Source organism: Oncorhynchus mykiss, chromosome 18 (assembly GCF_013265735.2).
Source record: "Oncorhynchus mykiss isolate Arlee chromosome 18, USDA_OmykA_1.1, whole genome shotgun sequence".
NCBI lineage: Eukaryota > Metazoa > Chordata > Actinopteri > Salmoniformes > Salmonidae > Oncorhynchus > Oncorhynchus mykiss.
Window position 1 is genome coordinate 62,389,479 of NC_048582.1, and position 17,876 is coordinate 62,407,354.

Genomic DNA, 17,876 nt, shown 5'->3' on the forward strand with positions numbered 1-17,876 from the left:
TGGTGAAAGGATACGGACCGAGGGATGACTGCAGCGCTGGTGGAAGGATACGGACCGAGGGATGACTGAAGCGCTGGTGGAAGGATACGGACCGAGGGATGACTGAAGCGCTGGTGGAAGGATACGGACCGAGGGATGACTGCAGCGCTGGTGGAAGGATACGGACCGAGGGATGACTGCAGCGCTGGTGGAAGGATACGGACCGAGGGATGACTGCAGCGCTGGTGGAAGGATACGGACCGAGGGTTGACTGCTGCGCTGGTGGAAGGATACGGACCGAGGGATGACTGCAGCGCTGGTGGAAGGATACGGACCGAGGGATGACTGCAGCGCTGGTGGAAGGATACGGACCGAGGGATGACTGCAGCGCTGGTGGAAGGATACGGACCGAGGGATGACTGCAGCGCTGGTGGAAGGATACGGACCGAGGGATGACTGCAGCGCTGGTGGAAGGATACGGACCGAGGGATGACTGCAGCGCTGGTGGAAGGATACGGACCGAGGGATGACTGCAGCGCTGGTGGAAGGATACGGACCGAGGGATGACTGCAGCGCTGGTGGAAGGATACGGACCGAGGGATGACTGCAGCGCTGGTGGAAGGATACGGACCGAGGGATGACTGAAGCGCTGGTGGAAGGATACGGACCGAGGGATGACTGCAGCGCTGGTGGAAGGATACGGACCGAGGGATGACTGAAGCGCTGGTGGAAGGATACGGACCGAGGGATGACTGCAGCGCTGGTGGAAGGATACGGACCGAGGGATGACTGCAGCGCTGGTGGAAGGATACGGACCGATGGATGACTGAAACGCTGGTGGAAGGATACGGACCGAGGGATGACTGAAGCGCTGGTGGAAGGATACGGACCGAGGGTTGACTGCAGCGCTGGTGGAAGGATACGGGCTACGGAGAGGGAAAGTGAGGGAGGGAGGTAGGTGGTATGTAGATGTCACGGTCACCTGTGAATTGGTATGGTAAACACTCACAACAAAACACACAAAAAAAAAATCAGCGCCAAGCATCATTTATCACACAACGTCATGACCTTCAAGATGTTAACACACAGACTTGTTTACAATCATACGTTGCCTTTGCGAATGAAAGCCACATTTTTAGACTGAGTATGAGAGAGAGGAAGGAAAAATGAATGCCGCGGCAACTGTTCGCTTTTCGTTGGAGGGAGCTCTGTCAGAGGTGATTGTGCACAAGGTCTAACTGGCTAATCCGTTTCCAACGCCTCTGTGCTTCCCAGCATGCTCGCTGTCGCTGCGCAGGAACCACTGCCGTGCCAGCCCCCACTCCATCCCCCCCTCAACCCCCCACCGCCTGGCTCAGAGAAGTGCCAGAGGTGATATCACTGTCCCCCAGTGCAGCCTCAGTGGAGGCCAAGCCGGCTACATCACAGTCCTGCTGGGCCAGCCGCTTCTCACAGTAAATCCAGAAGGCCGGGAGGGAAGGCCCCTCAACCAAACAGCCAACAAACCAACTGCTGCTGGAGGAGCTGATGCACTGGGTGGGGTACAGCTGGCAGCTTCTGCAGGAAAGAAGTGGTAGGCTAATTTCTGTTGATTTGATTGTGATAAATCACAATGTTTCTTAATCATCAGAAAAGTGTCACTGAAGAGGCCTGAAAAAAGCTATTGAGGGAGAACTCTACATCACCACATCCTCCCCATTGCAGCCCATTTTAACCACATCCTCCCCATAGCAGCCACATCCTCCCAATTGCAGCCCATTTTAACCACATCCTCCCCATAGCAGCCACATCCTCCCAATTGCAGACCATTCTAACCACATCCTCCCCATCGCAGCCCATTCTAATTACATCCTCCCCCTTGCAGACCATTCTAACCACATTCTCCCCATTGTAGCCCATTCTAATTACATCCTCCCCATTGCAGCCCATTCTAACCACATCCTCCCCCCTTGCAGACCATTCTAACCACATCCTCCCCATTGTAGCCCATTCTAATTACATCCTCCTCATCGCAGCCCATTCTAACCACATCCTCCCCATTGCAGCCCATTCTAACCACATCCCCATTGCAGCCCATTCTAACCACATCATCCCCCTTGCAGCCCATTCTAAATCACATCCTCCCCATTCTAACCACATCATCCCCATTGCAACCACATCCTCCCCATTGCAGCCCATTCTAATTACATCCTCCCCATTGCAGCCTATTCTAACCACATCCTTCCCATAGCAGCCACATCCTCCCTATTGCAGCCCATTCTAACCACATCCTCCCCATTGCAGCCCATTCTAACCACATCCTCCCATTGCAGCCCATTCTAACCACATCCTCCCCATTGCAGCCCATTCTAACCACATCCTCCCCATTGCAGCCCATTCTAACCACATCCCATTGTAGGCCATTCTAACCACATCCTCCCCATTGCAGCCCATTCTAACCACATCCTCCCCATTGCAGCCCATTCTAACCACATCCTCCCTATTGCAACCACATCCACCCCATTGCAGCCCATTATAACATCCACCCCATTGCAGCCCATTCTAACCACATCCTCCCCATTGCAGCCCATTCTAACCACATCCTCCCCATTGCAGCCCATTCTAACCACATCCTCCCCATTGCAGCCCATTCTAACCACATCCTCCCCATTGTAACCACATCCCATTGTAGCCCATTCTAACCACATCCTCCCCATTGCAGACCATTCTAACCAAATCCTCCCCATTGTAGCCCATTCTAACCACATCATCCCCATTGTAGCCCATTCTAACCACATCCTCCCCATCGCAGCCCATTCTAACCACATCCTCCCCATTGCAGCCCATTCTAACCTCATCCTCCCCATTGTAGCCCATTCTAACCACATCATCCCCATTGTAGCCCATTCTAACCACATCCACCTCATTGCAGCCCATTCTAACCACATCCACCCCATTGCAGCCCACTCTAACCGCATCCTCCCCATTGAAACCACATCCTCCCCATCGCAGCCCATTCTAACCACATCCACCCCATTGCAGCCCACTCTAACCACATCCTCCCCACTGCAGCCCATTCTAACCTCATCCTCCCCATAGTAGCCAATTCTAACCACATCCTCCCCATTGTAGCCCATTCTAACCACATCATCCCCATTGTAGCCCATTCTAACCACATCCACCCCATTGCAGCCCATTCTAACCACATCCACCCCATTGCAGCCCATTCTAACCACATCCTCCCCATTGAAACCACATCCTCCCCATCGCAGCCCATTCTAACCACATCCACCCCATTGCAGCCCATTCTAACCACATCCTCCCCACTGCAGCCCATTCTAACCACATCCTCCCCATTCTAACCACAGTCTCCCCATTCTAACCACAGCCTCCCCATTGCAGCACATTTTAACCACAGCCTCCCCATTCTAACCACATCCTCCCCCCTTGCAGACCATTCTAACCACATCCTCCCCATTGAAACCACATCCACCCAATTGCAGCCCATTCTAACCACATCCTCCCCACTGCAGCCCATTCTAACCACATCCTCCCCACTGCAGCCCATTCTAACCACATCCTCCCCATCGCAGCCCATTCTAACCACATCCTCCCCATTCTAACCACAGTCTCCCCATTGCAACACATTTTAACCACAGCCTCCCCATTCTAACCACATCCTCCCCGCTGGCAGACCATTCTAACCACATCCTCCCCACTGCAGCCCATTCTAACCACATCCTCCCCATTGCAGCCCATTCTAACCACATCCACCCCATTGCAGCCCATTCTAACCACATCCTCCACATTGAAACCACATCCTCCTCATCGCAGCCCATTCTAACCACATCCACCCCATTGCAGCCCATTCTAACCACATCCTCCCCACTGCAGCCCATTCTAACCACATCCTCCCCATCGCAGCCCATTCTAACCACATCCACCCCATTCTAACCACATCCTCCCCACTGCAGCCCATTCTAACCACATCCTCCCCATTCTAACCACAGCCTCCCCATTGCAGCACATTCTAACCACAGCCTCCCCATTCTAACCACATCCTCCCCACTGCAGCCCATTCTAACCACATCCTCCCCATCGCAGCCCATTCTAACCACATCCACCCCATTCTAACCACATCCTCCCCACTGCAGCCCATTCTAACCACATCCTCCCCATTCTAACCACAGCCTCCCCATTGCAGCACATTCTAACCACATCCTCCCCATCGCAGCCCATTCTAACCACATCCACCCCATTGCAGCCCACTCTAACCACATCCTCCCCACTGCAGCCCAGTCTAACCACAGCCTCCCCATTGCAACCACAGCCTCCCCATTGCAACCACAGCCTCCCCATTGCAACCACAGCCTCCCCATTGCAACCACAGCCTCCCCATTGCAACCACAGCCTCCCCATTGCAACCACAGCCCCCCCATTGCAACCACATCTTCCTCCTGCAGCCCATTCTAACCACAGCCTCCCCATTGCAACCACAGCCTCACCATTGCAACCACAGCCTCACCATTGCAACCACAGCCTCACCATTGCAACCACAGCCTCACCATTGCAACCACAGCCTCACCATTGCAACCACAGCCTCCCCATTGCAACCACAGCCTCCCCATTGCAACCACAGCCTCCCCATTGCAACCACAGCCTCCCCATTGCAACCACAGCCTCCCCATTGCAACCACAGCCTCCCCATTGCAGCCACAGCCTCCCCATTGCAGCCACAGCCTCCCCATTGCAGCCACAGCCTCCCCATTGCAGCCACAGCCTCCCCATTGCAGCCACAGCCTCCCCATTGCAGCCACAGCCTCCCCATTGCAGCCACAGCCTCCCCATTGCAGCCCATTCTAAAGTCAGTCAGACAAATAGAGCCAGAAACCAGGGGTTGGAGTGCGGTGAAAGCTACTAATTTCATCTCCGCCCCAAGAACAATATTGGGGCATGTACCACACAACGCAGCCTTCCCAAATTACCCACTCCCCCTCTCCCCCTCTGATGGAGATGGGGGTTTTGCATGCTAAATAAGACAGCCCCATAATTACCTAGGGACTAGGCTTATTTATTGGATAGCTGGCATCTGCACAAGCCCCCCCCCCCCCCCCTTCTCTCTCTGTGGTGTGACGAGTGTGACGTTGAAAAGAGAAGAGAATACATCTCAAACCCAGACAACTAACCCTCCCATTCTTCTCTCTCTGTGGTGTGACGTTGAAAAGAGAAGAGAATACATCCCAAACCCAGACAACTAACCCTCCCATCTTTCTCCACAACCTTTTCTGACAAGAGGCAGGTTCTCTCGCTGCCTGTCAGATCTAAAGTCAACCACATTTCTGTCACTGGATCCAAAACACTGTTTAGAAGACATTTCTGTCCACCAGGGACACATGAATAGAGGGAGAACAACATTGCTCTTGCGGGCATGGTAAAGGTATTCATTACCTCCCGCTGGTGTTGATAGCATCATAAAAGTGAGACTAGCAACCTACCTGTGGGGGAAAAAGGAGAAACGCGCAGGGATCTACAGGCTCAATCTCAGAGACTGACACATAGCATTAGCATACAAAGGACTGGGATGCAGACAGGCAGGACTGAACATCAGCCACATCACAAAAGACACTAAGGAGGAAGAGGATCAGCTCCAGCATCATGAGGAGAATAGTCTGTGGTGTGGGCTGGGGGACTTTGTGCTCAACAACACCACCTGCTGGACATGTGGAAAAATCACAGAGAGCTCTACTCTACTCGCAGTCAAAGTTAGATCTACTGCGAATACTACACAGGGGACTATCTCCCCTTACGTTCCCTATGTTTCAGGCCAGTTCAGACTAAAACCTGATTGTTGGATATGTGAATATTGTAAGTCTAGAGTGTGGTACGTTCAGCCCAACACACTATTGGGAGCACACTGCTTGCCCTCCAGGACACCTACAACACCAAGTGTCAAAGGAAGGCCAAGAAGATCATCAAGGACCTCAGCCACGGCCTGTTCTCCCATCCCTCAGACGCGGCAGTATAGGAGCATCATGGCTAAAACTGACAGACTGGCCAATAGCTTCTACCCCCAGACAACGGAACAGCCACCACTAGTCAGCTTTGAGGTCCAGATCTGAATTTGAGGGGTCTAGAAGATCCACGCCAGGCCTGAAGAGTAAAACCCCATCGGTTGCAGCAGACAGACATCCACGAGTCTGCAGGTTGGATGGAATCCCCTGCTGGGTCTACACTGCAGTTCATTTCCCACCGTCTACAAGCTCAATCTGACTGTGCTACATTTGGTTCCAAGTAATGTCTCCTCTGTTACCAAGTGACTGGCAGGATCCACATCTCCATTAATTCCTAAGCCAGATGTAGCAGGAGCCTCTGCTCTGTTCTTTAGATCGTAGATCCTGACAACAGTAGTCATAACACTGGACTACTAGTTGGTTGAAGCAGTCTCCTCCCCTGTACTGTAAGTTATAGAGAGAGACCCTGACACACCCACCTGTTGCGGGACTGCAGAGCAGCACGCTTGGCCAGCAGGGAGGGCGGGTAGCGGGTAAAGAGGCAGTGGGCCTGGGTGATGAGCTCCTCGTAGGGCAGGTCCTGGGGGATCTTAGACAGGAGTTGGTGCACCATGGCCATGTCACACTCGGTTTGCTTCACCTCCTTCTCCCTGTGCAGGACGATCTACAAAGGAGACAGAATATTAGCAGGCTCAGTCCCATTCAACCAATCAGTAGAGAGTGGTGACAATTTGTCTAGCTACAATTCTGTTAAAACCCAATTAATACGTTTCAAATCGACATTCATAGTAGATCAACGTCTACCATGTACATCAGACTTATACACCAGACTGTGTTCTGATCCGGGAGATGTGCGGTGAGTAACGATTTTGGGTTTTGGCCGGGCACAGGGTCAAAGGGTTAAGCCCCCCCTCCGTGCCTAGTAACCTGAGGAGGCAGGAAGAACTACTGTGCCTAGTAACCTGAGGAGGCAGGACAAACTACTGTGCCTAGTAACCTGAGGATACAGGAAGAACTACTGTGCCTAGTAACCTGAGGAGGCAGGACGAACTACTGTGCCTAGTAACCTGAGGATACAGGAAGAACTACTGTGCCTAGTAACCTGAGGAGGCAGGACGAACTACTGTGCCTAGTAACCTGAGGAGGCAGGACGAACTACTGTGCCTAGTAACATGAGGAGGCAGGACGAAATACTGTGCCTAGTAACTTGAGGAGGCAGGACGAACTACTGTGCCTAGTAACCTGAGGAGGCAGGACGAACTACTGTGCCTAGTAACCTGAGGAGGCAGGACGAACTACTGTGCCTAGTAACCTGAGGAGGCAGGACAAACTACTGTGCCTAGTAACCTGAGGAGGCAGGACAAACTACTGTGCCTAGTAACCTGAGGAGGCAGGACGAACTACTGTGCCTAGTAACCTGAGGAGGCAGGACGAACTACTGTGCCTAGTAACCTGAGGAGGCAGGACGAACTACTGTGCCTAGTAACCTGAGGAGGCAGGACGAACTACTGTGCCTAGTAACTTGAGGAGGCAGGACGAACTACTGTGCCTAGTAACCTGAGGAGGCAGGACGAACTACTGTGCCTAGTAACCTGAGGAGGCAGGACGAACAACATTTCCTGACTGCTTTGTATCCCGACTTCAAAAGGCCTCAGGCCCCCTTTGGTTTGCATGCAGCTCCAATATCTAGCAGGGGATAGGCTTATGGAAGGAGAAGAAAGGGGCCATTTAAAGCAATCTAGCACAAACACAGCTAGTCCTCCACACCAAACCTCTGGTGAGTTCATTACAGTTGTTTAATTAACTGGTCTAGCTACAACAAAGTGCCCTGGATTCCTGTGCTTGCTTGTGTGAGTGAGTGTGTGTGTGTAAAAAGATAAATCCTTGCCTTTTTTTTTTTGAAAAACTTGTTTGCTTTTGCTGCTGACATGTAGTCAAAAAACAACTCCATTTACAAAGCACAGAGCGAGAAAGAAGAAGTTTGGCGAGATATCACTTCCCCAATACCATCTAATGAGAGCTTAGTGGAATGCGTGGACTATTTTTTATTTCTTTTTTGTCCATTAATGACCACTGTCCTATACACTGACAGGACAAAACATCAAGAACACCGGCTCTTTCCATGACAGACTCACCAGGTGAATCCATGTGAAAGAGATCATCCCTTATTGATGTCACTTGTTAAATCCACTTCAAATCAGTGTAGATGAAGGGGAGCAGACAGGTTAAATAAGGATTTTTAAGCATTGAGATAATTTAGACATGGATTGTGTATGTGTGCCATTCGGAGGGTGAATGGGCAAGACAAATTACGTGCCTTTGAACAGGGTTTGGTAGTAGATTCCAGGCACACCGGTTGGAGTGTGTCAAGAACTGCAAAGCTGTTGGGTTTTTCACACACAACAGTTTCCCATGTGTATCAAAAATGGTCCACCATCCATACGACATCCAGCCAACTTGACAACTGTGGGAAGCATTGGAGTCAACATGAGCCAGCATCCTTGTGAAACACTTTGTAGAGCCCATGCCCTGACGAATTGAGGCTGTTCAGAGGACAAAAGGGGGTGCAACTCAATGTTTTGTACACTCAGTGTAAATAACAGTGCATCTCCGAATTCACCTCAGATAGTATTTTGGGCATGGTACAGTCACTTACAGAAAATACACACGGCCCCAAAAATATGTTCAGCAGACAACTTGGAAGCACACAGGTGCAGGTACAGAGTAAGGTAGAATAAACATGTCCATTCCTCACACACATGCACAACAACATATCCATTCTGTTCTATTCCTATAAAACAGAGGTCACAGTTAAAATGGTGGTTCTTACCACGGCAGCGAAGTAGATGGCCATCAGGGGGTGTGAAGCCAGGAAGAAGTCATAGAGCCTGAGAACGTGACGGAACTCAGACAGGACGTGGCCGTACCATGTGATGAGCCAGCTCAGAGCAAAGATGGTGCCCACCTCGGCCCTGCAGCAAAACACATGAGGCAGTTATACAGTTAGACATTTTTTGATAATGTGATAGGCCAGAGGTACGCTATACATACACACAAAAATACTTGGACACCCCTTCAAATTAGTGGATTTGGCTATTTCAGCCGCACCCGTTGCTGACCGGTGTATAAAATCGAGCACCCAGTCATGCAATCTCCATAGACAAACATTGGCAGCAGAATGGCCTTACTGAAGAACTTTCAACGTGGCACCGTCATAGGGTGTCACCTTTCCAACAAGTCAGTTGGTCAAATATCTGCCCTGCTAGAGCTGCCCCGGTCAACCGTAAGTGCTGTCATTGTAAAGTGGAATCGTCTAACCGAGTGCTGAAGCGCGTAGCACGTAAAAACCGTCTGTCCTCGGTTGCAACACTAACCACCAAGTTCAAAACTGCCTCTGGAAGCAACGTCAGCACAAGAACTGTTCGTCGGGAGCTTCATGAAATGGGTTTCCATGGCCGAGCAGCCGCACACAAGCCTAAGATCACCATGTGCAATGCCAAGCGTCGGCTGGAGTGATGTAAAGCTCGCCGCCATTGGACTCTGGAGCAGTGGAAACGCGTTCTCTGAAGTGATGAATCACACTTCACCATCTGGCAGTTCGACGGACAAATCTGTGTTTGGCGGATACCAGGAGAACACTATCTGCCCCAATGCATAGTGCCAACTGTAAAGTTTGGTGGAGGAGGATTAATGGTCTGGGGCTGTTTTTCATGGTTCGGGCTAGGGCCCTTAGTTCTAGTGAAGGGAAATCTTAACACTACAGCATACAATGACATTCTAGACAATTCTGTGCTTCCAGCATTGTGCCAACAGTTTGGGGAAGACCCTTTCCTGTTTCAGCATGACATTGCCCCCTGGAGGCTGTTATAGCAGCAAAAGGAGAGTCCAACTCCACATTAATGCCCATGACTTGGAATTAGATGTTTGACGAGCAGGTGTCCACATAATTTTTTGGTCATGTAGTGTAGTCAAAGGTAGAGGAAAGATGGAGGAGAGAGTGTGCTGAAATAGCAGTGGGCCGGATTCCAACCCATGCTGCAGGGATATTTTCCGGAGGCAGCAGCTTGGAACGTCAGACCAGCCTAGACCATGTGAACAAGTCAAGCGAATTCAAAAGTACATCGTCACAGAGTCTCAATACACTTTACAAGAGGGAATAAACAGCAACAACATCGCTCAACCTCTCATTATGAAAAGCAACATCGACAGCTAATTTGTACACTGGCTAATTAAAAAAGACCAGTTGAAGTCTCACTAGCTGATGTCACAGGAGGTTGGGGATGATGGGTTTGTGGTAATGGCTGGAGCGGAATTATTGGAATGGTATCGAATACTTTCCATGTGTTTGATGCCATCACATATGTTCTGTTCCAGCCATTATTATGAGCTGTCCTCCCCTCAGCAGCCTCCACTGGCTGGTGCACAGAAAAATCCAATCTCCTTCTCCTGCTGGGGGGGGGGGAAGCCCAGCACTTATCCTGTATTTGCCTCCAAAGTGGGGATGGATGTCTTAGTGAAATGTGTAAATAAAACAAAGGCTCTGGTCAAAAGTAGCACTATATAGGAAATGGTTTCCATGGAAATAGGGTGCCATTTGAGACGCACAGATGCCAGCTTCTGTGAGTAAGGACGGTCACACACTGATGATGTAATTATAGACTACAGAGAGCCCAGTCCTAAAGGCAAGGCATTAGGCATGGTTCACTACAGAAGCCCTTTTGGACTGCAGTTCTTAATGCAGCTCTATTTTAGGAGCCAAAAATGGCTCTTGGGTGATTGCACGCCAGCGGGAGCTGAAAAATATTTTGGCATCTCAGATTGTTCTGGCAATTCGCACATAGGAACTTCATGATTTTTACTTTTTAATGTCTTAAAATGAACGAATTCACACAAAAAAAAGGGTAGATATATTTGTAATGTTGAATAAATGTGTGATATGTTTTATTTCAGAATCTAGACATACTCCATATTGTATGGCACACTATAAGGAGGATAATGACCGCAAGATGTACGGTTCATCATGTACGGTTCACAGATCATAGTGTCTTACATAACACATCTAAAAAAAAGCTTAAAATGTCTGCTTTCATCACATTTCTCTCAGAAATGGTTGGTGATACCAAATGTAAAAAGCATTTCAAAAACGTCCTTCCTCTCAATGAAGTTTATTATGTGAAAATTGCCAGAACAAATCGGAGATACCCCCCAAAAACATTCTGCTGGAGTGGAACGATCCTTTCCTAAGTTGTTATTTCTGGGCTTGGCAGGAGAACAACTCATTGTTGAGTGCGGCTCATTTAAATCCCCTGTGTCTAACATCCATAAGTAGCCCTATAGCCAACTTAACATTTAGGACGGAAACCACAACAGCAACAATCATTACGTTGTCAAATGTCTTGCCTCTATAAAAACATTTCATTTAGTTAAAATTAAGTAACGCCTACTTATAAAAACTAGGCTAAAGAACTGTTCTAGCATCAAATACTTCTTTGGGTAGCCTAAAAGGTAGCCTAAAAGCAGTGGCAGCAGGGCCAGACAGAGCACACCAAACCTGTGGGCTTCTGTCTCAAATAGTAACTTATTTTCTAGGTAGGGCACTAGCCTACCGTACTTTTGACCAGGACCCATAGAGCTCTGGTCAAAAGTAGTACACTATATAGGGAGATAGGGTGCAATCTGGGATGTAGCCTTCTGCTTGTGGCCCTACGCTAGGCTACAGTGACCAGAACAGAGACAGTAGGCTAGAAACCTCCCTCCCGCCAGCCCGTGTCCCAAGATGCACCCATATTCAATATTTATCACTAGATCCTCATATTCTCTACATTTTACAAGGGGCCACTATCAAAAATAACTTTATTTTCTATCAGGGCCTGGGGACGCTCTGCACGCAACAGAGAAAGAGGGAGGGGGGGGGAGTGAGTGAGTGAGTGAGTGAAAAACTCAACACTATAGGTTTATGTGATACAGGTTACCCCATAAAAATCCAACGCAACACCCAGGACACAAATAAGACGAGGACAATATCAAGTACTGTGGTAGTGTGTGTTAGTACACCACACACTGGGGTTTTAAGTGGGTTACAGGCACACTTTGACTAGCATTCAAATAAAACACAGCTTCAGGTTTTGAGTCAAAACATTGATCCTTGTCTGCCACCTTTAAATTTCCTCTGAGCTGGATGAAAAGCATGTCTAGCGTGCGAAAACAGAAGTCCTCAACCATAGCTCTTTGCGACTTGCCAGCACAACAATCATATTGACGCTGAAAAAACCTTAAGATGGTTGACAATCAAAGACTTGACATTGACAGAACACGGTGACAGCACAGTGGAAGGCTGTGGAATCCTTTGACTGGCTGACAGCTAGCTGTGGAGATAGGAAACCAGGGCCCGTTCTTAACTCAGTCTTCCCAATTAAATCCCACCGTACTACACATGCTTGTCAGACCATCAATTATACAAACACATCAAATAAATAAGAAATCCAGTCTTTTCTCATTCTCTAGCCCTCTGTTCTGTTGTCTCATAATAACTACACACACTGATGGCAAGGCAGGTAGAGACAGATTGATTTTACTCTATCCTATTGATTACTTCTATCTCTCGCAGTTTGACTCGATTGTAATTAATATCCTGGCCGCGACAACCTGCCTTTCCAAGACAAAAATGTGCACTCTACTGCCCCCTTCAGGATAGAAGAGTGGGAAGCATGGCCGGTATTCATAAAGCATCTCAGAGTATGAGTGCTGATCTAGGATCGTTTTTTTGGATAATAATGAATACAATTACATGAACATGGGAGAACTGATCCTAGATCAGTATTCTACTTTGAGAGCCTTCATGAATATGGGCGGCGATCATTAGGTCGCAACTGCAAATATTAAAAACACATTTTGCTGATTGAAAATATATTTTATCTGAGAGATTGTTCTTTAACACATAATAAAACAAAACACATTCCACTGGTAGCAACTGAAAAAAACGTCAAAACTTTAGCTCATGAATCCAAGTTTGAAGTTGGGGAAAACTGGTAGAATTACTTCAAAGTGAAGGTGTATTCCTTGCAGCCTTACCTCGCTTGTCATTTACCATTCAAACCTGCTATCTGATCTTTTCTCAAAAAAATCAGAGAAACTGGATTTCCAATTTCCCTAAAGGACACAAGTAAACACATACACACATTTTTTAAATAAATAAATAAAAATATATATCCAGTTAAAAGTTTTAGAACACCTACTCATTCAAGGGTATTTCTTCATTTTTACTATTTTCTACAATGTAGAATAATAGTGTAGACATCAAAACTATGAAATATCACATTTGGAATCCTGTAGTAACCAAAAAAAAAAAGTGTTAAACAAATCAAAATATACTTTATATTTGAGATTCTTAAATAGCCACCCTTTGCCTTGATGACAGCATTTCACACTCTTGGCATTCTCTCAACCAGCTTCACCTGGAATGCTTTTCCAACAGTCTTGAAGGAATTCCCATATATGCTGAGCACTTGTTGGCTGCTTTTCTTTCACTCTGCGGTCCGACTCAATCCAAACCATCTCAATTTAGTATAGGTAAGGGGGGTCGTGGAGGCCAGGTCATTTGTTGCAGCACTCCATCACTCTCCTTCTTGGTAAAATAGTCCTTACACAGCCTGGAGGTGTGTTGGGTCATTGTCCTGTTGAAAAATAAATGATAGTCCCACTAAGCCCAAACCAGATGGGATGACGTAATCGCTGCAGAATGCTATGATAGCCATGCTGGTTAAGTGTGCCTTGAATTCTAAATAAATCACAGACAGTGTCACCAGCAAAGCACCCCCACACTATAACACCTTCTCCTCCATGCTTTACAGTGGGAAATACACACGTGGAGATCATCCATTCACCCACACAGCTTCTCAGAAAAGACATGGAAAAAAATCTCCAATTTGGACTCATCAGAGCAAAGGACAGATTTCCACCGGTCTAATATCCATTGCTCGTGTTTCTTGGCCCAAACAAGTCTTTTCTTCTTATTGGTGTCCTTCAGTAGTGTTTTCTTTGCAACAATTCAACCATGAAGGCCTGACTCACGCCAAGATCAGTGACAGTGCAAAGCTTTGCCAACGCCAAGAGTGTCCAAAGATGTCATCCAGGCAAAGGGTGACTATTTGAAGAATCTCAAATATAAAATAGATTTTGATTTGTTTAACACTTTTTTGGTTACTACCTGATTCCATGTGTGTTATTTCATAGTTTTGACGTCTTCACTAATATTCTACAATGTAGAAAATAGTAAAAATAAAGAAAAACCCTTGAATGAGTAGGTGTTCTAAAACTTTGACCGGTAGAGTGTGTGTGTGTGTGTATATATATATATATATATATATATATTTTACTGTCACATACACCAGATAGGTTTCACCCAACCTCTGATGTGTGGATATTTATATATTTAACCTTTATTTAACTAGGCAAGTCAGTTATGAACAAATTCTTATTAACAATGACGGCCTACCAAAAGGCAACGGGAGATGCGGGGACGGGAGGTGGGATTAAAAATACAATTAAAAACTAAATTAAATGTAAATACAGGACAAAACACACATCACGACGAGAGAGACAACACTACATAAAGAGATACCTAAGACAACAACAAAGCAAGGCAGTAACTCATGACCTGAACCACCTACTGAGATGTGCCTTTTGTTTAGTAAATCAAATGATACTATGAGGTGCTAGGGAGGCTGCATTGGGTCTTTAACTCTGTAACAAATCCACACAAAAAAAACTAAGAATTACCTCAGCATGAATTCATGTAGCTGTGGATCAACTTGCTCCAGTATTGGCATTAGGTAGTTCAATATGTGCTTGGTGCTGTCCATGGTAGGATCCATGAAATCCCTGCAGGAGCATGTGGCCATGATGGACACAGAGAAGGGAAGCCATCTTTGTTGTGTTAAAATTTTAAAACATTACACCCCGTAATACGAGAACAGGGTCGCAATATTATTTTGAAATCTTTCAAATACTTGTCAAATAAAAATAAAATAATGTTGCATGCGTCGTAAAACAACAGACTAACAGTAAAAACCTGTGTTTGATTCAGTTTGCCTGGCGCAATGAAACCAATGGAATAGTCAGAAAATTGCCACGCCCACCCATCTGGCACTGCAGTCAGGCTCAAGCAAAATCTCACAGTAGTTGAAAGATTTCAAATACTATTTCAACTCAGGCCTGGGCTGTTATTTATTTATAAAGAGTCTCATAGTAAGTATCCTAATATAGGATCAGATTTACCTTTAATAATGAATAACATTATACTGTATATGGGCAGGGGGGGGGACCTGATCCTAGATCAGTAACAACAGCAATAACCCTCATAATGAATAACAGTATACTGCATTATTGGCAGGGGGGGCCAGATCCGATCCTAGATCAGTAACAGCAATAACCCTCATAATGTATAAGATTATATACAGTATGGGCAGGGGAGGACCAGATCTGATCCTAGATCAGTAACAACAATCCTCATATCTACCTGAGGTGGTGATTGGAAAGGGTCTCCACCATGGCAATGGCCATGCGCTCTCCAACCACCAGTAGGAAGGTGACCACGATGTCATGGTAACCCTGGTAGTAGTGTAACGCAGGGTTATTCTGTAGGACAACCAGGATGATGTCGATCAGCTGTTCCTGTAGTACCTGCCTCTCGTCCACACGCATGCCTGGGGAGAGGAAAAGAAAACATGGCTGTATCTCAATTCTGTTTCAGTTTGCTTTCATCATTTAATTAACTTCAAGAACACTAGACACTGATACAAGCAGCCCATCTCTGGTAGACACAAGGACTGGATTGAAATCGGTTTCCATCATATTGGTTTTAGTTTTATTAATCAAGTCTCCTTCAATCAGTGGTCATGATGAAGAAAAGGAAATAAGGAAATGCTTAAGGAAGCCACTGAACAACAGTATTGAGATGCCCCCCAGTAAGAGTTAACTGACAAAGGGAGGATACCATGAAGTATCAGCTGACCCCTGATCAGATCAAATGCACATACAGTGAGTGAGTAACTTCCATTCTATTTTATTCAATAGCAGCGAGTAAGTTTCCTCTAATGTATTGTATTATATGTCAGGCACAGTGAGTGAGTTACCTCTTGGGAAACGTTTCATGGACCTCCTGACATCAAGGAGCACCTGGTTGAAGTCCTTGTGGTTCTCTCGGATATCCTTGGCTGGAATCAAAACACATCTGCTTGGTGTCCACCCCCCTCCCAACCATTGGTTTCAGTTGAACATACAATATTCATCAGTGCTACTGCCAAAGGCCTTGAATGTTGCCTGTGGGGTATTTACGTTCCTTTGTTGCACAGTTTTGAGGACTAAGGAGGAGTCAAGTTAATGAAGTTAATAGTAGGCTATATTCATTTAACATACATCAACGGACTATAGACAGCTAGATGCATGCTGACACAATGCAATGTACAACTTGGCTCACATGGCGGTAGATTACTAAAGCGTCATAGGGATAGTTTCTACAGCCATGTCTCAGGGCAATGGCCAACTGCAATAATGGGCATCCATATTCCTCACATGTAAACATCTCACTCACTTGGTTTAGCAGGCAAGTTGTACACATTGACGCTGAGCAGCTTGGGCCAGACTTTCCTCCTGATCTCGTCTGTTAGAAGGCCTCCCTCGCTGACGGCCGCCCTCCGCAGGGTCTCAATGTCCACAGGGTCACAGTTCAGGGCCTGGTGGATCTCCACCAGCTTCAGCTTTTTCCATGACTCGTGCTCTGTTTGACAACAGAAAATATGAATTGAGATCATACATGTCATGCAATACAGTCTTGACTGTGGTCACGGTTTGCTTGGATGATATCCCCAGTATTTCTTGAGTACCACTGCAAGCAACGGATCTTTGTCTATGCTGGTATGTTGAAATCACTTTTTGTTAGTCAACTCCTTCAACATAACGCTATTTAATTTCAATATGGAAGTTAAAAGTGCTTGCTTTTCACACTTAATGCTGTTACTAATGTAAAATGTAGTGCATATAGTTAGCAATAGTATCCCACCAATCTATTGCAATCTTGCCTTGCTCCAGCTGCATGGGCAACTTTACTGACAGTAACTACTTTGACAGTAACTACTTTGACAGTAACTACTTTGACAGTAACTACTTTGACAGTAACTACTTTGACAGTAACTACTTTGATAGTAACTACTTCGATAGTAACTACTTACTTTTTGCAGGTTGACATGTTTTGATAAAGAATGAGTGATTATGAATTCTAGAATGTGCATTTGTATTGCCATTATGAATTATGGTTCATATGGATCAATCCCATCCAGACTCTGCTCTGGGTCAATCGACGGTCACGTTTCTTTGTTGTTCCACGTAGCATGTCTGGCAGCTGGCCAGCCCGAGGGAGGACTCATACAGCGCTAGTTACATGAGAAGCTATGCATCTATTCAATTAACAACTGTACAACTATTCTCACCATGTACTATATGGGTAGATTATCTGCAATTTGGTAATGATTTAGTACTGATTGATTAAGTTTACCTCCATGTTGCTGTGCATTTCCATTCCCATTCACCCGGGCTCCTGTACCTTGCTGGTGTTTCCTTCCCTTTTTCATATCCTGTTAAAATGAATAGAGCATCAACAGTACATATGTTGTGCTATCGGCACTTGCAGAAATAAATCCAGCTTTAAAATAGTTTATCTAACGACAGAAAAATAGCAATTAAAACGAATTCAGAGCATGAGCTGTCATTTGTCTAACAGCTGTTCCTGTCCATCGGCACTTGTCCCAGGAAATCAACCGAAGTATTATTTTGAGGCGGGATTTATATTTTTATGTTATCTGATTGGCGAAAAGGGATCTCGTTCTAAAAATCTACGCATCTTATTGGCTC

At 46.6% G+C, this 17,876-nt stretch overlaps 1 protein-coding gene across 1 annotated transcript in view; it reads right to left on the reverse strand.

Annotated features, from left to right (window-relative positions):
• Window positions 1-17,796, reverse strand: part of zgc:63863 (TBC domain-containing protein) — a 22,597-nt gene extending 4,801 nt beyond the window's left edge. The window contains exons 1-7 of the mRNA XM_021572692.2: window positions 17,521-17,796; window positions 16,561-16,746; window positions 16,103-16,183; window positions 15,487-15,673; window positions 14,748-14,849; window positions 8,800-8,941; window positions 6,449-6,633 (exon numbers count right to left, since the gene is read on the reverse strand). Of these exons, the coding sequence (XP_021428367.2) occupies window positions 6,449-6,633; window positions 8,800-8,941; window positions 14,748-14,849; window positions 15,487-15,673; window positions 16,103-16,183; window positions 16,561-16,746; window positions 17,521-17,596 (959 nt within the window). The 5' untranslated portion in view covers window positions 17,597-17,796. The remainder of the gene's footprint in view (window positions 1-6,448; window positions 6,634-8,799; window positions 8,942-14,747; window positions 14,850-15,486; window positions 15,674-16,102; window positions 16,184-16,560; window positions 16,747-17,520) is intronic.
• Window positions 17,797-17,876: the final 80 nt, after the last annotated feature.